The sequence below is a fragment of the Athene noctua genome, chromosome 1 (genome assembly GCF_965140245.1).
Source record: "Athene noctua chromosome 1, bAthNoc1.hap1.1, whole genome shotgun sequence".
In the NCBI taxonomy this organism is placed as follows: domain Eukaryota; kingdom Metazoa; phylum Chordata; class Aves; order Strigiformes; family Strigidae; genus Athene; species Athene noctua.
Genome location: NC_134037.1, coordinates 77,727,900 through 77,755,330, shown reverse-complemented (window position 1 = coordinate 77,755,330; position 27,431 = coordinate 77,727,900). Strand labels below are relative to the sequence as shown.

The 27,431-nt window shown below is 36.4% G+C and overlaps 1 protein-coding gene across 1 annotated transcript in view; it reads left to right on the top strand.

The window, feature by feature from the left end:
* Positions 1-27,431, top strand: part of PRKN (parkin RBR E3 ubiquitin protein ligase) — a 746,156-nt gene that overhangs the window by 215,475 nt on the left and 503,250 nt on the right. The window contains exon 4 of the mRNA XM_074899316.1: positions 4,971-5,211. Within this exon, the coding sequence (XP_074755417.1) occupies positions 4,971-5,211 (241 nt within the window). The remainder of the gene's footprint in view (positions 1-4,970; positions 5,212-27,431) is intronic.

Below are 27,431 nucleotides of genomic sequence, written 5' to 3'. Positions count from 1 at the left end.
CTGCAATAGTCTGTCTTTGGAACTCTAATAGTAGTCCTTAAAATGATATTAGGTTTTGGATTTAGAAAGCAATGAATCCTTTTCCATAGAACATTTTTTATATCTTTCCTTTTATTCTATTTCTTTGGCATGGTCAATATTTAAACTACAACAAGAACTGAATAGGAAGAGATTATAAAAATTAGGGTACAAATATTCTGCTAAGTGAAGGGTTTTCTGCCTTTTCATCACATTTATTTGAATATGTGGTGCCTTCAATAATACATCTATTTTTCCTTCTATTTCTAGGCGTTGCTTAGCACCCACAATATTCTGAATACTAAACAAGTACAGTAATGTATAACTCTGAAAATGTTGAAAAGGTGAACTGAAATCAAATATAGATGTGTTCCACAGAATCATAAAATAGCAAGTAGTTTCTGATTGCTGGAATTTAACTGCTAAGTGTTGTGTGTTATTTAGGCCCACTGGCTTTTTTCCCTTGCCCCACATGGAGCAATATTAAGTTCACTACCACTCAGCAGACAGAATTCACACAAACAAGGGGTGATATTAGATCAGGGTGCTGATTTGCTTCATTATTTTAACAGTGGTTAATTTTTTCTTCAGATTTCCCCTTGCCGTGACCTATGGAAGAGTCTCTGAGCCCAAAAGCTTTTTTTTTTTTTTCTTTCTCTATCAGCTGATTAAATAAACCATGTTGTCTTCTTGTGAATCTTGCTTCCCATTTCTTGGACTACGATGGCTCAACACAATGTTTATACTATACCTCTATTTTTTTTACATAATCTCTACTTTCAAGTTCATGAATATTTCAGCATTTGCTCCCTATGTAGTAATGGATTTTTTTTGTTGTTGCTTCCTTCTTGCTTTTTGAGTCATCGGTCTGTGATCAGGGAATGAAAGTAGAGTTGTTCTTCCAATTGATTTTCTTTCGTGTCTGCTGCTTTTGAGACTTGGTCTCTGTCCTTGGACTGTGAGAGAGTTACAACAATAGTAGAGTGAGGTTTGGTTGATTTATTTTTCTGTTCAGGTCATCTTTAATGTATCTTTACACTATCCATGGAAAAAGATTTTTCCAATAAAGTTGGTGTGTCATCTGCACTTTTACATGGGTCATATTGGTTTTAAGAGGTGTATTTTGCTATGGGTACTCTTGAGAGCTTTTATATTAATTCTGGAGATTAATGAGATAAAAATGTTCCCCTTATTTTCTCATCTGATATACAAATGCAGCACGGTTAAGAAAAAGTGTAAGTGGAAAGCCAACATTTTGATTCTTGTTGATCATTCCTAGATCCTATTTTCTACTCCAGTGTTTCTTTAAATAAAACATTTCAAAATAAATGTTTTGCACTTCAGAAAATATAATTTGACTTCTCTAGTGGGCTATATATTTGTTAGATGGAGAACACTTCTATCAGTGTTGATGTTACTATCAAAATATATTGTCAAGAAAATATCAAGCAGAAATCTGTCAGAACAAGAGGATTTCAGAGTTGCTGAAACATAGTCATTTTTTCCCTCTTCATAATTTAGCTTAATCTCCCAAAGTGACCTTCTAGTTAGCCTACAGCTGACAGCACCAAAGAATATTGTTTTATTCACTTGGGATATGCTGATTCAACCTTGTGAAATTCAACTTAAGAATTCTGAAAAAAATATGAAAGCAAAAGGTTTGAATAAAAAAAAAAGTTGTAACTTCATCTCCTGTGAATTCATTTTTCCAAGTTTGCCAAAACCCATTCTCTGTAAAGAACTGGTCCTTGATATCAGGTTTCATCACTTCTGGATCTTCTCAAGCTCCCTTTGCTCTAGTGCAAGGAGATACTTCATAATTTACAGTATATACACTTGCAATATTTCCCTTTGGAATATGGATCACAGGCATTAATTTGGATCAACAGATAAAACAAGACAATATCTCTACAATCATTAATAATAGATATTCTCCAAAGAAATGTTTCCTGAGGCATAAAACAAATACATGAAGAAAATGAAAGTGACATTGACATAAACAATTGTTTCTCAGATTTGTGTTACAATAGTAACCTAAGGCAAAACTTAAACATTTACAGAAATAGTTTGAATTCTACCTCCTTTCTCAGAGAAAAAAGCTGCAGACCTAGCCCTTTTTTTTTTTTCTGTAGTCTCTTTTCACTTTTCTTGCAAATGTTGAGAATTACTTTCTTCCTTTAAACACAAGCCAAATTCTATTCAAATGTAGTCAGAAACATCATTAAAACCTGATGATTTGGTATTCCATGTTTATTAGTGCTCAGTGACTTCCATATCGGATATATTCAGTGTACAAATCAAAAGGTGTGGCTTTTTCCTAGCTGCTATCTTTGAAAAGTTATCCTGGTATCTGCTAATTAACCTTTCCTGTGTCTATGACTTATGTTATCATCATCAGTAGTGATGTTTGGTGTTCCAATGTTTGTTCTTGTTTTCGATAAAGAGATGCAAGAAAGACATTACCTGCCCTTTTAAAATGAAAATTTTATTAAGTGAAATCCAGGAATACGCTATTGCTATGGTCATATGGATGTATAATTGCCCAAAGTGCAAATTTTGCATCTTTTTTTGAAGTATGTGGTGCTTGACATTACTGGGGAGAGAATAGTAAATAAGATGGGGCTCTATTTTGTCAGCCCTTCCTTTGTTTCTAAGCTAACCACATACCCTCAAGTCTGCAAAAGGAACTGGAAAGGAATCTATATACTTTTTTATACTTTATCAATTTAAACCATGCATCTAAATGTGTACAGCAGTCAAGATCAAGCAAGTGTGGTTGAAAAAGTGGTGGTTTTGCGGGGACATTTCCTTTGATTCAAGCAGACCTTGCCATCCCTCTTATTCTGTCTTACGCACCATCCCTTCAGTGTGATTGTAGCACATCATCAAACTGTGAACTGAACCAGGAAACGGATGCAACCTTTAAAAAGAAACAAATTGAGAAGGATACTAGGTGGTGAGAAAAAATAAAAGGCAGGACAGGGGCTGCTTAAGGAAGCAAAACTTCCAGAAGAGATGCTCATTAAAACATGGCTGGACTGACTGACAGCTCATTAGGGGTTTCCAAGGTTGTGAGCTTTTACATATATATACATATTTCCCTTTGTAATTCTAGCTGTAACTGAGCAAATCACTTCTGAGCTCCTCATTTGCCTAGGTTATTAATTTCATTATTATTTTCACTTAGGTTATTAATTTCTTTAATGCTATGCAGTATTCTTAGTTGGAGAAATTTTAGAGTGACAGCCCTGTTTTGGATTTTGTGTTAATGGATGAAATTATTAGGCTATTTAAATGGATCTTGTTAAAATGTTATGGGAAACAAGTTGTACAAAAAAGGGAGACCTTTAATGTCAACATAATGTTTTAAAGTTGAAATCTAAGAACTGCTTGGTTTGAATATTAAGACTGCATTGTCCTTGCTCTGACAAATCTCCACTGCCTGATTACTACTTCACTAAAGAAGGAGTGTGTAATTAAAAATTCAATTAAAAAAAACCCAAACCAACAACCATCAAACAGATTTTGTCTATTAGAACTGTGCTGTATAAGAAAGAAAGAGTGGAGGAGGAAGTACTGAGAAATAATGCAAGAGAATGAAAGAAAACCACTAAACAGAAATGAGACCAGAGGAGGGAAAGTGTTAGAAGACAGCGAATGAGATAATAACAAAGATATAAACAGCACTAAAATATCTGTAAAGGAATCCTTTGCAAATACAAACGAAAAATGTTAAATATTGTGTAGATACTGAGACGAATGCTTCTGAATTCTCTTTCTGTTCTTCCCAAATGTAAACAGAAGTCTGTCTTGACATTTCAGGTCAGACATGGCCAACCTAATGATTTTGCGAAGAGTTAGAAAATTATTTTCTTGAAAGGAATTCAAACTTTGTGTGTAGGTTGATGTTTGTACATTCATGACACTGGAGACCTAGGTGTGGATCTCCAGGAGGTATCACCCAAAAAACAACAATTTTTATCGCAAGGTGTGCTGTGGAAAGATCAATAGAAGTCTTTCTTGAAAGCCCTTCATTAATGATAGGTCATCTAAAATCTCCGTAATTCTAGACCTAAGATAATACCTTATTTTTCTCTTCTGTATTAGGAAAATGCTGAACAAAATGTGAATTATATCCTGATTGATAAACCTTTCATAGGATCCTTATTCAGCCTGCTTTTTTCTAAGGCACAAGATCTGGAAAGACTGCTTTAGAATCACCCCTGATGAGAATTGAGACAGGGGAAGTACTTACATATATGTGAGACCTCTTGGGCTAAAAGGGGTAGCAATCCTTTTGTTTCACCAGCAAAGACTATAGCAGTCATGAGATCTTCCACAAACTTTCTCTAGTGCTGAAGTCAACAGTTAAATGTCATCTTCGGAAAGAATAGGAAACTCATACTGAGTCTACATCTAAAGCCAGATTTAGATTGAAAATTACATTAGGGACAAGAAATAAGTATCAATCTTCATCAGTAGCATCATTTTCCCTGTTTCTGTTTACAAAGATACGTTGGAGTAGCTTGGTCATGAACTCTGTGATTGTCAAATTTCATCCTAAATTGCTACATGAAGAGTGTGTATCAGCATTATCTGTGCAAATGCATATTAAGTATTGAATATTCTTAGCACTTGATTTAGTAGTGCTCCCTCTGGATTTTTTCCTTTGTGACAATAAACCAGACTTATTTAGAACTGTTGGCTCCGATCCACCATTTCCTTGTTAAATGTTTAGAATTTGTAAGTGTTGTGACCCTTTTGCCAATGCAAGTAGTCCTAATTCCAGCAATTTACACTTGTCACTTTGCTTTAAACTCCATTACCTCAGACTGAAATTCTACACAAAATGGCTTGGCATTTAACAAGTAGCAAATAGGAGATGAGATGGAGGGATTTTGTCCCTTATGTCACAATTAATTATTTATTGGAATTTTGGTTTTGTGTTGCAGAACTGTGACCTGGCCCAGCAGAGTATCGTTCATATTGTTCAGACTCCACAGAAGAACAGTCAGAACAAGAATGAGACAGAAGATAACGGTGCTGGAGGTATTCTAAAAGCCTTGGACAGAGAACCTGAAAGTCTAACTCGCATAGATCTCAGTACCAGCATCCTGCCATCACTCTCTGCAGGGTTGGCTGTTATTCTGGATGCTACAAAAACCAGCATTTCTCTTCCCTCTGAAAAATCAGGTAATTCACTGATTTGGTACATTTTAATACACAGACCTGAACATTTGTCTGTTTCTTTCTTAGGGTTCTATACCATGGGAAAAAAAAAAACCAAAAAAACAATAACATATGTTTTCTTTTAGTTATTAAACAAAAAATACAACTATATTAAGAGTTGATAAGCATCTTATGTGTCTTCTAGTAAAATAATTTTGCTTTGTGGATAAATGGGGTAATTTCTTGTGTTGTTCCTCTCTCTAACTTGTATTATGCTAATATTTTTACAAATTTTTATAAGCTGGCAAAAACCCCAGAGGTCTATGAGAAGGCAAAAAATAGTGTCTTTAAATTTTCCATTACAGAAGTTTCCTTAACTAGAATGTTGAGTAGTTTATGCATTGAAAATATGTTTAATTCTCAGTCTGTTGTAATGTTTTCATACCCATACATTTTGTGAAAAATATTTGTATACAATAGACTTATTTATAAAAACATAGCTGGCACAAAATACGATGGTGATTCATACTATAGACTTTAGTAGTTCTTCATCCACCAAATTGTTACTGAGAATATCCTCTCTTCATCATGAAAAATCATCTGGGACACAAGTTAAGTTACTGCACATGGATTAGGCTATAATATTTAAAATTGTTCATAGAAAGAAGCTCAAGTCAGAAGAAAATATGAGCATCTTTTAGCTATTACATGAATCTCAGAGCAATCCCCCAACTCACACACAATCTAGCTAACCCTTACTGACAACTGTGTTTGTCCCCAGTGAAGAGACATCATTCCGTGCAATACCAGATTCTGTCATGATTTGTGGTAATAGTCCATCAGATATGTCTTTTTAGAAACAGTACACAAATACCCTTTATACACAATACAGAAGATAATACCAAACATATAGATCCTGAGTAGAAAAGATAATTTCTGAATATGACAGAGATACCTCTGTGACTAACCTGACCACAGAAATCATCACACTTAACAAAATGGCTATTAAAACTGTTAAAATAACTTCTAGAGAATTTCTTAAGTAGCTCATGCAGAAAATATACAATTCGTGGGGTCACAAAAATGTTCCACAACTGACTTGATCAACCTCTCACTGCCAACCAATGATGAATGAGTGCAGTTTAGGAACAAATTAGTACCCAGCTTAATGATCCACATCTCCCAACCTGAATGAATAATGGGATAAGAGGGGTGCATGCCAATTTAAATCTGGTAAACTAGGGACAGGGTTTCAGGCTGGGTGTACTGTCAAAAGCAAAGCAATGATGTGATCTTTTTAATGCTACTCATTTATTTGTTTCACTACTGTACATGATATGGTAGTTGTGCTTGACTTTACAGAATGGTTTATACACGTGTATGCCCTTTTAAAATTTGTCATGTGTTTTTCCACAGACTACAAATTCTGTGAAGCCAAGTACAAACTGATAGCTGTCTTCTATTGCAGCAAATATTTTTGTGGCAGAATGATAGATGAGAAAAAAAATGTATTGAGAATATACGTGGACTAGTTTTATCTGTTATTAAGTTAAACAGATTTTTTTTTTTTTATCATAAGGGAAAAAAAAAAAAAAAAGAGGCACTCTAATGACTGAACAATTCTGCCAGGAAGGATGTTAGTAACATGCACTTTTTAAAGGCCTGTTATCTTCTTGGCTTGTTTTGACTATCACTATGAAAACTTGTCCTTGTGTCTGTTCAAGCCCTACCACTTTTGTTCAATATGGGGGATTCTGATGTTTTTGGTATTAGGGTTTGGGGCGGGTTAATTCATAACATTTTTTTTAATAGTCACAAAATTGAGTCTGAATTAAAAATAATCCAGCAAGAAAAAACAGGGTAAAAAGATTAATCCAGAGATCGGTTTTCCAACAGAATTTACTGTTTAGCAAGGATTTTCTTTGGCACAGCTGCAATGAGTAATAGTAGTGGGAATGAGTGGCTGAATGCTGCATGTGCCACCACTGCCACTTGGAATTACACTATTGTCTTAGAAGGTGGATGGTTGTTGTGATCAGTCTACAGTAGAAGCCTATACAGTTGAACCAAGTATAGTCTTTTTTTTCTGTGTGTGAGAGATCACAATGAGTAGAGGACAAATTTGAACTTAGAAATTAGAGGCAGAGGATTCGTTAATTGATTATTGTTTAGTCTAACATGCTACATTCTATTCTGTAATTGTGGCAGTGAACACTAAGAGATTTCATCTCTTTCTGAAGCCTAAGTCATTTGTGTTTGTTACCACAGGATGCTGACCCTATGTCCCTGCCCTGCTTTTGTTTTATTTGCCCTCCTTTGACTTCTGAGGAAAAAGGCTTGTGGCAAATTTTGCATCACAAAAGCTTCTCCTGGAAATTTTTGAAGCATTTGATATCAACAAATATTTTTGAAATATTGTCTTGAATGCTTGGAGGTCAATCTGTAGAAATTTACGAGACAATCCAGGAAAGAGACAACTCCTCTTATACTATACTGTTACTACATAAGTAATATACTTAAGTATTGACTGCTTCACTTGATCAGACAAAACCCCTTATAGCCTGGCATCCTGTCTCCACTAAGGGGCATTATTTGCTCCGTGCAGAACAGCGTAACAGGACATCCTCCTCCCAGCTCACTCCCACTTTAGTGGTGAGTAATGAAAGTAAACTCTTGATTGATCTGGAAAACCAACTTACTTGCATTGTGTTTTTAATGTACAATTAATGTTTGTTCATGAGAAATTCAGAAGTTTGAAAGTCATTAAGAGACTGAAAAAAATATGAAAATGGATCTAAATAAATTCTGCATCAAAGATTTCTGTTTCCTGTCTTTGCAGACAGAGGCAAACAATTGCCTTTTTCTGTCTGCTAACTAACACCTTGTGTGTGTAAAAATCTCAGCACAGGACTTTCATCCTACCTCACCCCCACCTAATTTACATCTGGGACAAAGTATTCTGATAAACAAGATGTAAGCACATTCACTATGTTCCATAACAGTTGCATATCAATACATACATGTAGAGGGTGAAGGAATTTCCACCTGAGAAACAGTGTATCTGAAAAACATAAGGGTTCATATGGCTTATCAGCTGAACATGGGAATGCATCGTGATGCCAGGCCCAAGAAAACTAATACGATCTTTGGAACTATAAACAGAAAACAAGAGTGTAGTGTATGGTTTTTCTTCTCCTTTTGACACCTGCATAACTAAAACTGAAATGTAACACACTATTTTGATATTTAAACTTCAAGAAAGCTGCTGAAAAAACTATTAGAATGTTCAAAAGAGTCACAAGAATCCTACAAAAGTGCAGGTCATGATTGCCTTATATATGTACCTATAATCTTGTGGCATCCATGGGAGTGGAAATTTGATAACGGGGGAGTCTTAGATCTTACAGTCTATTTTGGGATTTAAGCTTTCATTGTCTAGAAACTGAAAACCAGCAAATATAAATACCACACATAGACTTTAACTTACCAGGAAATCAACCACTGATGCAAGTTATCCTGACTTATAAGAATTCTCAGTATTTGGCCATTTGAAAATAAATATAGGACATTTTTCTGAAACATATGTCCAGCAACAAAGATTGTACTTCAGCCTAGATGTAGTATGGACTGTGCTAGGCAGGAGGTCAGACTACAGAATCACATTTCTTCCCTCTCAAAATGTATTTATCAGCTACCCATATTAAGCAAATTTGTAATCCAAAAAAACCAAACCCAAGTTAGTTTGACAGCAACTGTTTTCCATAAGCTGATAATAATGTTGTTACATATCTATTTCCCAGTTTAATCCATTATCAGATGATTTATTATTTTGTCTGAATCGATTGGATGTGGTCATCATTACTTAGGTCTATTTCTTTACAACTTTTAAATAGCACTCATCTGGTCAGTTCCCTAGGATACCCTGGTGTTCTTCAGCTAGCCTTTCAAAAATTCTTGCAAGCAAATTGCCTTTGTCTCTTTAGCTTGCCATGTTCCTCTTTACACAGAAGAATAAATAAGGTACTGGTATATGTTGACTTAGGTGTACCAAGCTATAATTTCTAGCAAAAAGAGGAAATAATTCTTTTCTACCTAGGGGGGTTTTTTTATGCTTTACAAGTTAATACATGTTAAAACCTCCTGTCCTTACAAATAACACAACTATGAGTTAGAGCAGGTAAAACTGTCATTATCAAAACCTCAGTATTGTCAAGTGCTTCAAAGCATAAAGTGGTGAGCTGATTTCCAGTCTGATATATGAAAGACACAGCAAAAAACTTTTAGAAAGGAAAGTCACAATTTAGGGCTTGGGTAGTCAGAACTATGCTTACAAGAGAAGCTCTGATGAATTAAAAAAAAAAAAAATCAGTTTAACTGGGGATATTGCTGACAGTGTACAAATACTTTTTGAATAATATTCTGTTGATTGTGTGTTAAAATTCCTGTGCTCTGTAATTGACAATACATTTTATTATTACTCTTTTGATCAAAAAGCCTAAAAGGATAAGAGGTTTGTGTCAGGCTGGTTTGAAGTAAATAAGTAGTCTAAGCTGCTGAAGTATTTTAAAATTACTTGACAGTTTCATAAAACTTATGTCAAGTTAGTTCGAGATCAGGCAATGGTATAGTGTACATCTCTACCTCCCCATTTTAATATGGTGATAGGCTGAGTACCCCTACCCAGTACCAAGGTTAGTACAACTGCAGCTTTTTCTTACCCCTTTTTGAGAATGCCTTCAAAATGTGAGAACTGATCTGTCCAAAGTAGCCTCCAGTGCTTCAAGAACACCTTTACTGATACTGAGACATAAAGCTCTGTAAGTGTTCAGCAACTGCACCAAACAAAACTAAGACAACAATTAACTTATTTTCCCACGACCTGATTTTGCTTTGCTGTGTCACAAAACCAAGTATCTAAAAATTGACTATTTCCTTCGAAAAGAGAAAAAAGGTTCTTAAAATTTCTCCCCTGTCATTTAGCTGCATTTTTACATTGGAAATTAATCGGTACAAAGACTTTTTTCCCTTGGTATCTGTACAAATCATTTGTGGATTAATTAAAACATAAATTAATTAATTAATTAAATGTACTTTAGGTTCATGGTATTGTAAATCATTAGTTTGAGGAGGGGAAATCGGTATTCTGTGCAATTTACATTTAGTAAATAGGTCCTGTTTCCCAGAGTTAGCAACATTTTGTTCTAAAAACAAGTGATCAGAGTACTTACACTGACCTATCTTAAATTTCGTAAAATATTAATACACCATTTAATGGTGGTTACGTGGTTCTTATGGTAGTTCTTTTTGACAGACATCCATTTGAATAAGATTCGCACTGCTGCACAAGAAAAAGTTACTTAATATGCAACCAATGTATTGTTTCAGTAGACACATTCAAGTAACTATTATATTTAGGTTACTATGGTATTTTTGGGTTTGTGCACTGACAGTTTATTTTTTTATTAGGATTAAATCACTTTTAATGTAAATGAAAATGCGTTATGCGGCATATTGTGATTTAGTCTACATTTGAATCAGATTTTTTGTAATGCATTATTTTACAAACTTTTAAATAGAAAATGCAATATCAGTTTGAGGATCAATCTACATCCAGAAAAAGGAACAGGCTAATGTATTTTTTTAGAAAAGCAGAATGAAGTACTGACTCAGCAACAATATACAAATCTTGATTTTGGCAAATACATTCTGGGAAGCATGGGTGCATTTGTTACACACCATGTAAATTTACTGTATGCACAATTCTGTTCTAAACTTTAAAACAAAACTTTACAAAAATCCTGCATTAACAACTCTCTCTGTGCTGTTAGTTCTTGCACGTTGTTAATCATTATCACTATGCATTCATTACATACACAAAACCATAAGATTTTAACTGTTAGATCTTTTATCCCAAATTTGCTGTGAGTGTACAGTATCACACAGCTGATGCCATGTCAGTTGCACTGATGTGTTGTAGTCACAGAGATCAAGCTGATCAGGCCCGAAAGCTCTTTGACAAGAGAACCTGTATCAAAAGCAGGCTTGTTTTCCTTCCTCTCCAGCTTTCCTTTTCTTGTTTGATATTTTTCTACTACTTGCCCCCATCCTGAAAGGGAGTCCCCTCAGTGCTCCTTACTGCTTCTGTTGATTTTGGTTTTGCCAGCTACCCTTCATGGGTATTCCGTACCTGCAAGATGTTCTTCCTTTTGCAGTCCCTTCTGCTTGTTTTGTTTTGCTTTGTTTTGTTTAGTTCTACAACTTCTGTCACTAGGATGCCTTCTGTGTGCAACTACACACATCTTTGTCCCTTTGGTGGTCACGTTGCTCACATGATTAATGAAAAATTCTTACACGTCATCCACGACTTGGTCATCAGAGTGTTACAGTATGTTCTTCAGAAGTAACCATTATGTGCACCTGAGGCCTGAAAATCCAGGTGTACACTAAGAGAAGAGTATGACAATGTTATTATAACATTATTATACGGTACAGTGAGTTTACATTTAATTTTAAATCAGTCCTGCTAAATATTTCCTGTGTTGAACAAGAATTTCTTCAAAGTTTTAGAAGTTTTAAAGCTGTTTGGTAAATGTTATATGGGAAAAGTTCTCAAACTGTGATTCATGTTTGAAGCTCTGAGACCCAGAAGAGTATTTATTAATGAGCCATTAAGATAATGGTCACAGTACTCTAGCTCCACTTACTTGTTTTCAACTGCTAAAAAATACTGCAATCATAGAATCACAGAATCATTTAGTTGGAAAAGATCTTTAACCTAACACTGCCAGGTCCACCACTAAACCCAAAGTGCCACAACTACACATCTTTGAAATATCTCCAGAGATGGGGACTCAACAACTTACCTGTGGGCAGCTGTTCACATCAGTGTAAGTTAAATTATCCCTCTTGAGTAGTTGCTATAGCTTCTTGGATTATGCTGTATGAGTATATTTAGAGGTAAGGGAAGGCATGTCCATATGGCAATGGTTCCCATTAAAAGTTATTCATAACATGGTAATGTTTTGGAAACAATACTCTGGTTTTTGATGCCCAGCATAAAAGGTTTTATGGATACAAGTCACGCCTCAGCCACAGAAGAGCTGTTATATGAGATCAAACCAATTATGTAATTAAATCTAGTTCTCTTCCTTTTTTAATACTAATTTGTTTTGTATCTAATACTTCAAAAGAAAAAAAAAATTATATAATGTTATATATAGAGAAGGAATGCTCATTTTTTTGCAAGTAATCACTTCTATCTGATTATCCTTCATGTCTGCTATCTGAGTATGTTGACAAGAACGATAATGGCATTCTCTAGTCTGACCTTCATTGAAATAGTACTTCCTAAACAGTCTCCAGCATCAATTCAAGGGTTAATTGGAGAACAGAGGGAGATTTTTCAGCCCAGCAATTAACTATTGATAATTCTGTCAAAATTTATTTTGAAATAGTTAAGCTTAAGAAAAATACTCTGGTTATTCTGCTTCCAGTAGGGTTAAGAAAATTTGTCATTAAAAAGTCCTTGGAAGGTTGCTCTTACGTATATTTTATCTTTTGTTAGGGTTATTAACCCTTGACAACTCACTTCTGCATACTTTCAAGTTCTATCTATAAAAATTGATATCCCTTCTTCACCTTCCAGCAACAGCAAAGAGTGATTTTATAAGACATTAGCATAATGGAACCTTTTCAATAAAATGATAAATTGAGCCCATTTCAGAAAACAGAATACACACTTGATAATTTATTGCAGTCAGTGCCATGCTGGAGACCTCATTCATATCATACGCTTTTAACACTGATGAGAATGGTGCCATTTTCCCACACCTTACATGTCTGTGAAATTCATTTGAGAGGAGAAATGTTCTTTTCTAATAGAGCCAAAAGCACTTCTGGGAATGCTCATCTTTACATGACATAATTATCTCTCATGAACGTGTCTAATTACTTTATTGTTTTTAAAGGCTCTTTCATGTTAATTGAAACCAGTAACATTTGCTAACTCCCCTGTGTCAAGGAGTAGGGTGGGAATACTGTTGTGTCCTTGGAATGTATTTTGATGTTCATGGGTGACAGCATGGATGGACTTTCTTCTGCAAACGCACCACTCGCATCTTTATGCCACCAGCTGGAGGTGGCATTTTAGGTGGAAGACATTCTGTGTTGATAAAATGAAAATATACATGCTATATTTTCCAAAATTTTTGGCATGGATTAATTACTGATGTCACTAGGAAATATAGGAAAGTAAGAGCTCATATGTATAAAAACACAGCAATAGAGATGTAGGGTAATACTTTTTTAACAGGAAGTGTTGAAATATGAGGCACAAATAAGAAGAATGCTTTGTTTAAAGGTCATTAAAAACAGAAGGATGATCTGGGAAATTACAGGCCTGTCAGCTTGACTTCGGTGCCCAGGAAGCTGATGGAGCAGCTCATCCTGAGTACCATCACACAACACATGCGGGACAACAGCATGGGTTTATGAAAGGAAGGTCCTGCTGGACAAACCTGATCTCCTTTTACGACAGGGTGACCTGCTTATTGGATGAGAGAAAGGCTGTGGGTGTTGTCTACCTTGGCTTTAGTAAGGCCTTTGACACCATTTCCCACAGCATTCTCCTGGCAAAACTGGCTGCTCGCGGCTTGGATGGGCATACGCTTTGCTGGGTAAAAAACTGGCTGGATGGCCGGGCCCAAAGAGTTGTGGTGAACGGAGTTAAATCTGGTTGGCGGGAGGTCACAAGTGGTGTCCCCCAGGGCTGGGTTTTGGGGCCACTCCTGTTTAACATCTTTACTGATGATCTAGACGAGGGGATCGAGTGCACCCTCAGTCAGTTTGCAGATGACACCCAGTTGGGTGGGAGTGTTGATCTGCTCGAGGGCAGGGAGGCTCTGCAGAGAGACCTGGACAGGCTGGAGCCATGGGCTGAGGCCAACTGGAGGAGTTTCCATAAGGCCAAATGCCGGGGGCTGCCCTTGGGCCACAACAACCCCCAGCAGCGCTACAGGCTTGGGGAGGAGTGGCTGGAGAGCTGCCAGTCAGAGAGGGACCTGGGAGTGCTGACTGACAGCCGGCTGAACAGGAGCCAGCAGTGTGCCCAGGTGGCCAAGAAGGCCAATGGCATCCTGGCTTGTGTCAGCAATAGCGTGGCCACCAGGGACAGGGAAGGGATCTTACCCCTGGACTGGGCACTGGTGAGGCCGCCCCTCAATTGCTGTGTTCAGTTTTGGGCCCCTCACTACAAAAAGGACATTGAATGACTCGAGCGTGTCCAGAGAAGGGCAACGAAGCTGGTGCAGGATCTGGAGCACAGGTCGTACGAGGAGTGGCTGAGGGAACTGGGGGTGTTTAGTCTGGAGAAGAGGAGGCTGAGGGGAGACCTCATCGCCCTCTACAGCTCCCTGAAAGGAGGTTGCAGAGAGCTGGGGATGAGTCTCTTTAACCAAGTAGTAAGCGATAGGACAAGAGGGAATGGCCTCAAGGTTCGCCAGGGAAGGTTTAGATTGAATATTATGAAGCATTTCTATCCAGAAGGGGTTGTTAGGTGTTGGAATGGGCTGCCCAGGGAGGTGGTGGAGTCCCCATCCCTGGAGGTGTTTAAGAGCTGGGTTGACAGCGCTGAGGAATGTGGTGTAGTTGGGAACTGTCAGTGTTAGGTTAATGGTTGGACTGGATGATCTTCAAGGTCTTTTCCAACTTAGATGATTCTGTGATTCTGTGATGTTACTACTGTGTAGCTTAGTGCTTGCACAAGTTGGTATCTGTTATGAATTCTTACCACTCAAGATGACATGAGACATAATCTTCTCTCAAATCACATGCTCGAGATTCATTAATCTCATTGGGAGTTCTGTGCGCACAGCAAGGACATTCAGAGAACAGACTTATTAGAAAGACTTGATCAACAGAAAGTAATTACATGGAACAGATAGTTTAGTAAATGCAGTTGATACTAGAAGATAAAAAATAGCCATACAAAACACATCCTGCTCTTTCTTTATAAAGACAAATAGCTTCAGTGGGACTAAATTTGAACTTCTGTCACGGAAAAAGATCATTGTATTTTGCAAGGGAAGGCAGATTGTCTGGTGGTTTTTTGTTTTGTTTTGTTTTGTTTTAAGAAAAGAATGAATGTGGTAGGAAAATGGACAGTCAATTCAAAAGATCTAATTCATATTCACAGAAAAGCAGAATTAAAGTCAGTGCGTGCATTTCTGTGCCAAAAGTCTTTAGAATTTTGCCATCAGCTTTGTTTCAGTAAAGGTTTCACATTTCCACTGCTACCTGGGTGACTGTTGTTAGAGATGCCAAGGTAATGGTCTTCGTGTCCATTCAGGCTTCTCTTCAGAGACTGCCAGCAAGGATTTCAGTTGTTTTATTCATCTTTTGTGCCTCTGTTTTTTTGTCTTTTTGCTTGTTTCTTTCTTTCTTTTAGAGGCTATCTAACTATAGGAACTAAGGTTCTATATCAGCTTTATGTGGATTTCCAAAAATCCTTTGGTGTAGGGTTTTTTCACCTGCTCTGAGGCTCATTGAACCTTTTGCTTAAACCTTGTTCATCATTACACATTCTTCATGAGACAACACTGCCTAGAGTTTGCCCAGTAACTAAGATTTTATCTAGTTGGAACAGAATGAAGATCCATGTTGTGCAAACAACCATTGTCCTTTGTAATTATTAAATATTTGCTTCAAGCTTCTGGAATATTGATTTTCTATGGAATCTATTGGCACTAGGCAGAAAGATGAATTTAGGTAGGATTACAGCATTTGTGGATCAAATTATCAAACTGAAAGGAAAATAAATGAAGAAAATGTCTTCCTTGATCAGCCTTTCACTTATGAGACCGAATGATACAGTGGTCTGCAAGTGCAACTGTCTAGAATATTCCTGAGCTGGATTATATGTGCTGTTGCACCATTTTTTGTACAACTACTGCCAGAATCACAGTTTCCTTAGTGAGGTATCCAGGGTCTGGCAATCACTATTTAATGGTTAACCTTAAGTTTCAAACCTAGCATTTTTGAATGCTAGGCCAAAAAACCATAAATCTTTGTATTCACTGATACACCTGAAACTGTATTTTACAAGCTTATCTGTACTCTTGGCATCTATGTGGGTATTCAGTCTTAGGTGTTTGACCTTGAGAATATGTCAGATTCTCATTTAGCAGTTATATCCAACCGCTGCCACAGCTGGTATTTGCAGATGAATGCTTCAGATACATTTTTGACAGTCTATCTACCTGCAACGATTTCTGCCTTTCTAAAATAGGATATCTGTAACTAAATTTTCACTTAAAATGCAAGCCCATCTGGTATATATATATTTATATACATTTATATATAATATATGTTCACATATTTTACCAAAATAAAGATTAAAAAATCAAAGGTGACAGTTGCATCCCAGAGCAAAGTGTCCCAGGGGGCCCTGAAAGCCAATTCATTTGCTGAGCACCAACACTCTCTTTCCAGGCTTCCATGATGCCCTTACTAATGCAACAGTCAGTTCTGAGGTCTTGACATTTGCCTGTTGAAAGACAGAGATAGAGAAAAAGAAATAAATACATGGATATGAAGATGGGGACCTGAGATACAGGGGTGGGGGAGCAGCAGGATATTGTGTTTCATGTTGAGCCTGTGCGGCATGTAATGTATTCATTAATGTTCAGTTTCATGCAACACTGGCACAATGTTTAAAGGATTTTCTGATAAACCCTGGTATCCTGGTTTGCAGTGATGGCTTACATTATATTGCATATTTGCTACAAAGATGGTTTAACCAAAGTTATAACAAAGATCAGAAGTTCACTTGAGCAACCAAAGTGCCTGGAGTCCCCATCCCTCCTTTTGTTCACCACAACTTTCTTCTTAGCTTTATCACAGAATAAATCTCAGTCTATGTTACTGGAAGAAAACTCTAGCTAGCATCAATAGGTTGGTTTCTGGTTTAAAGCTATACCACTTGGCAACTGAGTTTTTATCTACTGCAACTCTTCTCAGTCTCCATGTATTATTTTTGAAGTATCTGAATCAAACATCAATAGTGTTTTAAATAAGGTCTGAACTGTAGATATGGCCAGATGAAGACCCTGATTATTAGGGACTTTCACCAAGCAGATTTTAGTTCTCTTAAAAAGAATGTTGTGCTTATGTTAATAATAATGAAATAAACAAATATCAAAATCTCCACTGTCTTCAGCTGTAGGAGGTCAAGATCTAAATTCAAGATTTGATAACAGATTTATGATTATTGATATTGTACTTCCATACCTCTTGTTACCTAATCTGTGGTGAATAACTATGTTATGGGGTTTCTAAACCCTAATATTGTCCACAGTGATTTTTAACTTGCTAGGAACATAATGATAGCCATAGCTGATTTGAGCTAGTATCTTTATAACTTTAACCATTGTGAAATATTTAGGATTGGCAATGCAAAAAATTCTACTTCAAACAGAACTGTTACCTGTCCTCCAAATTCTGTCTCCTAATCTGAAAAGAGATTTTTTAGATACACTAATTTTAGCAATGTAGATGTGGACAAAACCATTTTATTTCTGCCATTCAGGCACAAAGATCTGTGTCTGACCAGCAGTATATAGATAAATAAAACATCTTCATTAAATATTGCCATGTATAACAATAGTTTTCATTCTGCTATTTCTCCTTGATCTCTTCCATATTTCGGTTTACTATCCCTGTTCTCCTGTAGTCCCTCGGAGTCCAGGTACCGAAATCTCTTTCTTTGGCTGAATGGCTTATAAATATACTATAAATATGCAGAACTACAGGGTTGATTACCTCCTGCACAGATACATAGTAGATCAGGAATCTGAGTTCAGTACTGGAGATGTAGATATAATATCTTGATTTCTTCCTAGAGTACTGTCATCCTTCATTGAATAATACATGATAATTGGCTAGAAATCAAGTGGTTACTGATGAAGGAAGTGGGGAGGCTTCTAGATGAAGTCTTGTCAATTTAGAGACTGCAGGAATGTCTTCTAATTTATGCTAGGACTTGGAAATGCAACACTAGAAAGGAGACACACCCCCACCAGCACATAAGTTTGTGAAACTGTCGAAAGGATTGTACGGGGGAAAAAAAAAAATTAAAAATTCTTAAGTTCATATGAGATGGGAGAATGGGAACAGGCTTTTATAGAGATTAAGAGGTATGAAGTACATCTCAAGTTAAATGTACAAAATAGTCTTTAAGCATTTCTGTTTAACTTCTACAAAGCCATTCTCCAAAATCAAATGTTTTGATTGGTGTGGCACTACAGGAACAACTGACAGTTAAGATGGCAGCCTCTGGTTCAGTGTCACACGAATTGGGAGTAAAGTAAGGGCTGGTTGTTAAAGCTGTTTTCTGTACATCGTGTGGCAAGGAGTGGAGTTCATGTGGTTGGAATAATACTGTGGGCCAGAGAGTGGTTTCCTAAACTGACAGGTTGAAGAATGATAGTAGGACTCGGTTTAAATTAATCTTCTTGAGAAGAGAATTGGTATGCACTTTAGCACTTTAGTCTCTAAAATGCAATGAACATTTAATACTAGTATCACATTTAAAGATACTATATATATAGTCTCCAAAATATCTAATAATTGATGAATCAGAGAACATATCGATAAATGAAATAAATGGTATATCAATAATATCTCTTACTGAGAAGTCCCACAGGGCCTACATAGTATTGCATTCTCACTTGATCATAGGTTTACAGTAAGGAAGAAAGGGGTAATCAAGGAGTTGTAGTGACAGATATCTAATTACAGTCTTAGAAACTTAATCTTGGAGTTATTTTAAGTTTTTAAACATTAGTTTAATGCCTTCTGATAGAGAAGCCATTGTATTCCTTCTGGATGATATGTTTTCCTGTGTTTTATGAAGATAATCAAGCCAACAGGTTTTCTGGCTGGAGCCCCCCCAAAAGATCTCCCGAAAGTGTGGTGTGGAATGGTTATGAGCTGAAGCTGAAAGCTCTCAGGTAGAATCATGTATCCTGGCAAAGCAAGGGAGCTCACTAGATGGTAGGTGCCATCACTGCACTATGGAGAATTTTCAGATGTGTTGAGGCAACTGTAAGACCTGCAAGGGTAGGGCTAGTCTATATCACTGTTTCAAAGACTGAGAACATTATTCCCATGCTTCTTGTCAAATAACAGATGTAGATGCTCAGCAGGCTGTACGTGTAAACATGTCAGTGAGGATTACTATGATTCCAATTTCTGTGCAGTTGATGCAATGAATCTTGCTGCCTCTCAGCTAACCTGTGGATGGAGAATTCTGTTATCTAACACAGGTCTAGAGGAGCGTTGAGGTTCAAGGTGCTAGGGTTCAATTACAGGTGCACTCTGTCTCTCTCTTTGCCTGTCTTTCCTGAAATACTTTGTTTTGTGTCTTCCTTTCTCCACAGGAGAAAATTAGCTCTTTGCACGTGTGAAAATTGATCACTCTAGGACATCTTACTTTAAATAGCTGCTCTTTACTGCCCATTGCTTAAATACCTAGGGCTGGTTTTAATACCCTGGAAGCCGTTCACCCTTTTTCCCAAACCCTTTTGCTGAATGGTTTAAAGAGATAAAGACACCTCTTGACTTAGGTTTATATTTTCAAAACTATCTTCAAAAAGCCAAAGGGTGTAACTACATATACGACATTCCAGTTTGGATACATGTTTAAACACATTATGTGAAATAATAATTTGACTTTTTTCTTAAAATCCTTTCCTATTCTTCACAACATAGTCCTAGTATTGTATTATATGAAAGTGATGCAATGACCATACCATTATGTTGTGGCAATACAGCATGATAAAGTGCCATTCTTACACAATGATTTCCATTTTTAAGGACAAGTTTTGAGAGGGAAATTGTCAACTAATACAAATCTTGTGACTTCTTTAGAAGCATCTAAGGATCTTCCTCAAAATACTACTTTTCATGAAGTATTAAATTACCAATGTAATTAAATAGTGAGCTTTGGAAACTAAGTAGTTCAATTTTGAAGTACTGGTACTGGTATTTTCTCTCTTTAGTGAAAAATGTATAAACTGAGTTATAGATAGATCTTTCCTGAATCTTTTTCCTGCTCCCTATTATTTCTAAGAGAAGGAAATAATCTTTAAAATTCTAGTTCTGTGGGCGCTTCTGAGTGAAGAGCCTGGCAGGAAGGGCATTGAGAATGAAAAGGAATACCACAGATCAATCGAAAAGGCAACTTCTGTGGCACACTGTTATTGTGCAATATTTTGTAACGTGCTGAAATATTTGTTAGATTAAAAGCACTGGCAAGTTATTTAGTACATTAATGGACAAACCCGTTTTCACTAGTCATTTTTTTTCTGCTAGAATAATGATGTAGTGCTTGTTAAGGAAGAGGAAAGAGCATGCAGGGTTAGCTGTAGTAGTGCTTAAGATAAGCAGTTACTTATCATAGTTTTTGTTACTTAAATACACAGTGGTTATATAGAGTATAACTAAAAATAAAGCTTTGACTTGGAGAGCTCTTTTGCCTTAAGTAGAGCACCAGTTACAAACAGAAATATTATAACATTTCGGTAGTGTGGATTTGTCAGTTATCTCCAGAACTTCTGAAGATGGTCAGTGTCGTGTGCATCTATGTATCTGATAATGTCACTACTCTGTATGTTCTTGTACCACTGGTGGAGATCCTTAAAACCAGTACCTGAAACCATACTGAACCTGCAGCACATCATACACTAAAGCTGGAAGGATGCAGAGAGGATTAGTATGGCTTCCAAACAGGGATGATATGGAAAGATACAAGTTTTGTTAAACTCTCTCAGTTTCTTTTATTTTATAATGAAACAATGCTGTTTCTTCTATGTTCAGTTATTCAGGCTAAGGGCTCTCTTTTGGTCAACAAAACATTAAAGCCTTGACAAACCAATCATTCAGTTGCTCCCTCAATATTAGGACTGAAAAAAATGGACATTGTGCTAAGGGAATGGATTAGCTGTTTGGTTATAAACTCAATTCCTGCTGGTCTTTTCCCCCAAATATTAAACATCTTGCAATCCCATTCATAGCTTCTAGAATGTTACTTAGGATAATCTCATTGTAAACTGTATCTGTCATTAATATTTTAAAAAGGTCTATCTCAAATACTTTTCAAAATGTATTTATTCCTTTTTTTTTTTTTTTGGTTAGCAGTTAGCTGTCTAGTTTATACCATCAGTACCATTTTATTAAAAGCTTATAGCACCTTCTATAGTGTGATTTCCAAATATTTGTCATTCTCTACTGGATTGTGGCCTGTCAGTGACTGTGGGTTTCTTTTGGGTTAAAGGATCATTTTTTGAAATTAAAGTCTTTAAAAATCTGCATAGTATTTGAAGCTGAAAGTCTTTTCAAAGCATATGCATCTGTGAAAGTAACTGTAACACAATTTTAAAGAACAGAAACAACGTTGTAATTTTTTTTTTAATTCAAGTTGCATTCCAGTTCCTTTTATAGCTTTTTTTACAAGTTTTGAATAATGGGATTTATAAAGTATAATTTATACAGTGATTTTCCTTTTCCAATAGTTGATAAAAGTAACTTGAAATATGTTTATTTAATATTTTTTAAACCTTTGTGTTAAATTTTAAACACAGAATCAGAAAGTTCATTTACAACCAGAAGTTCATCTAAATTTTAGCTTGTAATATAACCTTGAAACATAAATTTCACTTATTTCCATTTACAGAAATGTCCATTTGATCTATTTATAAGACATTATCACTCCCTGAATACAACCAAGAAATTTTGCTTGCAATTGTGAATGTGCAAGTCTTGGCATTCATAAACTCTACATATACATCATATACTTTTTTTATCCATGAAAAACATATTCTTTAAAATAATATAGTTAGGCAAATGCAGATTCTTGCTAAATGCAGAAGTTGGGAATTTGGATTATTTTGAGATTTTCAAATCTCAGACATCTCTAGTCCCTGTCACTACAGTTTTTACAGCGAGCAAAAGTGCTTTACAGATGTTGATTTTTTAAAGCGGCAGAGTGTTGGTGAGAAGTAACTTACGTTGAAGTTAATTTTCATTATCTTTATTACTGTGTTTATGTTGAAGTATCTTATTGCTAATACGAACTTCCAGTAGGACTACTCCCACATAAAGTGCTTTAATTATGCTGAAATGTTCTATGACTTTATGTTATCTATAATCTCACTTTCCCTTGTGATAAAAATTTAATTTCTGTTTTGTGAAAGTAAGATGATTGCATTCAAACTTGGAGCTCCTTGGCAGTGCAGCTATCCATATAGTCCCTGTATGGAGTGACACACTTCTTAGCTTTTCATCATTTTGCTACAAATAAGGTGTACTGTCATTCTTACTAAATATATATATGCTTATGAATGAGATGGATGATTAAGATGAAAGCATTTCTTGCTCAAAGAGCTCAAGCTCTTTGATATAATTTTTAGCTCATCAAAGGCAGGTAAATTTGTAACATATTATTTATCATGACCTCTGGTTGAACCCTCACACTATTGTCACCTAGTATACCACAGCCCTTATGAAATGACAAACACTTTCTTACACTTTTTAATCAAAATATTCTGGCATCCTTATTGAAAATTGATAATACTTCTTTCTGTGCTCTGTTCTACATTCTTCTGGTCCAGCCCTTATCTTTCATAGCTCATCTCTGATATAGTACAGCAATTTAGCTTTATATATCCTGTCAGGGAGAATATTGGTTTCCCTCATAATTCTTCCTTTACTGCGTGCCTTTTTTTCAGACTTAAAACATAAGTGAGTTCTTAATTGTTAATTTCCTCTACTATTTTTATACCTCTTTGATCGAGTCTTTGGCTCTCATCTCCAACACTCAGCTTCTCTGCTTATGCAAAATATCTCTTTGATAGTATGCCCATTGCTCTGTCATCTTGTTCAAAATCAGCAAATCACAGTGCTGCTGTCCAATTCTTTTTCTTTGTTATGGGAGGAGATTTTTTTTTTGTAGCAACTTCTTATATTTATTGTACTGCTGCTACCGCAACTGTCCCAAAATGGTTCACAGATCCATAGCCACCTATGACATTTTCTGTCCTCCTCTGTTTTTCCTGGCAGTATCTGTTCACATGTATGACTTCAATATTTTTTTTCAGTTATGTGTTCAGTATAATTATTTTTAAAAGCTTTTCATTGCCATGTTTTACCTATGCAGTGTTGTTTCTAGGGTTCAGTTCTGTGTCTTCCTTTTCCCTTTCTCCTGCTGATCGCATTTCCCGACTGTCATTGTTTTCAACTGAAAAAATGCAGCAAATGAGTTAAAACTGAATGATCACTTGAATTAATTTATTGCAAAACTGAAAAGGAATCTACAACTATGAAAAATTTAATACAGCTAGTGAATATTGGTGTTTAACTGTCATGGATCTGATCTGTCAAGAGTCTATACCAGCTGACTCCTAGGTAGAGCACCACTAACTTTTTCCTATTTGTGTGGGGTATGTTGTGCAACTCTTGGCAAGACATGGATTTCTCAAGTCTTCCCCAAGGTAGAAGCTTTGTTGTCTCATTTCCTCTGAGAGTAGACATAGGGCAGTGGGTTCATCAATTTGTATAAATGTGTAAAAATTTAACAAAGTGTTAATTCCCATATTTTCTAACTATTGCTGAAGCTTATTGCATTTTTCAGTAAGGCTTTTGAACTTAAGTAGGTGCATGCAGAATACCAAGCTGCTGCAAAATTACCAATGTTCTGTATGCTCAATCATCAAAATTGGGCCATTACTACTAGGTGATTTGGTATATGCTTTTTTACATCAGGTGGGATCTCTTTGAAGATGTCTCTGAATATCAAAAAAGTATTCAATATAATAATATTTCTTTATAAAAGAAATATTGAGAAAAGTCAAACAATCAAAAAATTAAAAATACCTGGAACGGTCTTACTCTATTGACTGTGCAAGGGATCAGAACTAATGAAAATAATTAAAGCATTAGCAAAAGAACAGAAAATTAAGAGCATTTTTTAAACAACATTGGCGTACAAGTTATGATCGTTTTGCAGTCAACATGAAGACATTTAATACGTCAAAGAATATTAATATGGAAAAAATGGTCTTCAGAAAATTAAGTTGCAGTGCAGAACACAGTTCTTAAACCTTAATATGACAGCTTGGAATTCAAACACAGGCAAAGGAATTCAAAGAAAATACATAAAGATTTATAATCTAGTAATTTAAACTCATAAGACTCGCATAAAGGCCTGATAAGTATCTGCTACAACAGAGCTAAATATCTTCAGTGTTTGTGGGTTCTTGTGGGTAAAACCAAGAACATAAATATCTATGTGTTAAAAGGAAAATTTGAAAGTAATTCAGTAAAGACTAGTGGATCAGGATTTTTTCATGGGCAGGAGCACAGAATGCCTTCAGCAGAGGTAGTGGTCTGGGCTGCACAGAAGCAGGACTATCCTGTGTCTTTCCCATTGCAGGCTGAAGGTCAAAATATGTTGGACCATTGGATCTGTAACTACAGATCCAAGCTACAGTCTTTCTGACGGGACACAGCAGCACAGTGAAGAAATGTAGTAGCAGATTACTTCCATCTTTTTCTCACATGAAATATGACAGGGGCTACAAGAGCTCAGATCACAGATTCATTTAGCACAGTATCCTATTGGCAGTCCATAGCTTCTGCCAGTAGCTTGTATAAATCCGTCTGGCAATGATATTTTTCAGGATGCTGTCCCACTCTTGGTCATTTTTTATACGGCTCTTATGATTTTGTAGACCTCTATAATATTCGCAATTAACGGTTGATTTTTTGGGCCAAAAAGTCATAGTCTATTTAAGTGACTGTGGAATGGATGCCATTGACTATCCATTCCTCCTTTTTTCTATGTTTTCAGTTCTACCATATCCTGCTCTGAGATGGAAAGGGTAGAATTGCACATGCTGTTGAAAATAGAGCACACCATGGATTTGTACAGCATTTTTGCAGCACTGTTTTCTGGTTTGTTTTGATTTTTTTTTTTTGTCTCTATTCCTTTCTTAATAATTCCTAGCATTCAATTTACTTTTTTGATTGCTACTGAGTATTGAGCTAACATTTTCATAGAACTATCTATTACAACCCCAAGATCTTGTTTCTGTGTGGCAATAAATAGTCAAGACCATCACTGTTTGAGTAAAGTTATTTTTCCTATGTACATTACCTTACGCTTATCTACAATGAAATTCATTTTTCATTTTAATATTAATCACTCAGCATCTTGCATTCTTCAGCATTTCTTCCACTTGGGCTTCATCTTTACTACCCTGCATAAAATCATATCACCAGGAAACTTTGTCATTTCATTGTTCATTTCTCTTTTTCTGATGGTGAATACTCAAGTCCAAGCACAATTTCCTTTTGGGACTGCACTGAGAATACTAATCATTTATTCTTGACCTTTGTTTCCTGTGTTTTAACCAGTTATTTGGCCTTAAAGGAATTTTCCTTTTTATTAATTTGTTTTGTTTTGTTTTAGTACCTTGAATAACTTAATTATCTTCCATAAACTTCGCTACCACACTATTTATTTCTTGGGTGCTCTGAAAACCAAACTTTTCCAGAATGTTTTGTAATAGGGTAACAGACTCTGTAACAAAGCTAACAGCAGTACTGTTGGTGCTTGTTACCAGCCTTTCATAGTTACTGATAATTACTTTTGATATGTTAGCTTAACTATATCTGGACATTAGTTGAGTAGAACTGTGGTTTTGGATGCTGGAGGTAAGTAGAGAGCTAACACAGAGAAGCAGCTTGGTAGGAATAACCATTGTTTTGACTGAGAGTATGCTGTTATTTGAACTTGCAGTCAAAAGAAACATATCTAATTAGATACTGTGATTGCACACTAACACTAGGAATAAAATCTCAAACTAACCTAGAAAGCAAAGTTTGAATTTTACATTCTGTATTGTCAAAAAGGTGGTTGCCTGAATTGTGCATGATCTCCTATGCAGATGTCCCTTTGTGAAGTGAAATGTCATATATTCGAACCTATAAATAAGTTGATGCAATCTCATCTTGAGATGATGCCTTGCAAATGCAGGCATCCAATCTGTAAATTTAAATATAGTTTCTTTTAATTATTTTCTTAAGTTCTGCGGTGCATTCTCAATTAAGAAGCTGATAATTTCATGGTATTTTACCATTTCCATGATCTGTCAGTACTTTGTTTCTTGTTGGACATGATATAGGTATTTCCTGGGATATCACATGCTTGGTGTGAAGACACCAACAGGCTACAACTTCTTCTTCAACCTTTGTCCATTCTTGAGTGTTTAACTGGTTGTGTCAAAGACCAGCTGTGAAATGGGGCAGTTGTCTAACCTTGGATCAGATTTATGTGGAAAGAGGTGTGTGAGAAAGAGCCGCTGAAAGCCTTGTCAGAGGTGTCCACTTAACCCATCATTGGTGGGTCCACTGTCCTGGAAGCTGCATTTAAGCTCAGGTCCTTACCTTTGTTCCATTCCTGGGCTATGTTTTTAGGTGTGAGGCATCTAGATGTATATCTTCTTGATCCTGACCTTGACTTTCTGACTTGTTTTCCTGGCCTGACCTTGGACCAGCCTTATCCTTATGGACTTGCTGGTGACCACTAGTCTGTGGGTGACCATTGCTACACATACTGCCTTGCTCACCTTGTTCAGGTGTGCTGGGTCTGAGCCTCTGTTGGCCAGACCCTGGCTATGCTTTGCCATACCATCACTGTTGGCTCCTGGCTCCCCTGTCCTTCCCTTGCCATGCTATGCCCTGGCACCTGAGTGTTCAAGATTTCTGCGTGTCGAGCTGTCCAGTCATGGCTACTTCCCTAAGCATGCGGCTGTCCGTACAGATATCTCAAGAGAGCGTGCACATTCTCAAATGCACTTGGACCAAAAGGAGGAAAACAGCCATGCTGGAGCTGATCAGTACAACTGGCATTTAATTTGTAAACATTTCTTAGTTTATTTGCTGCAATTGTGCCTAACTGGGTCAGCTGCTCATACTGAAGCCTGCGCTGCAGGATCTGTGCCCCTCATGCTTGGTTTTCTGCAGCAGGTTTGCTTCCCATTATGTGCTTAGGCTTAAACCCAGAAGTCTCTGCCTTCAACTACAAATAAGCCGGTTTCAGCCACTTGTTTTACTGCAGGTCACACTCAGTCCTTTCAATAAGGTAAAAAACAGCTCAGGGTGGTGTTTTGCAGGGAATGTTATGGTTG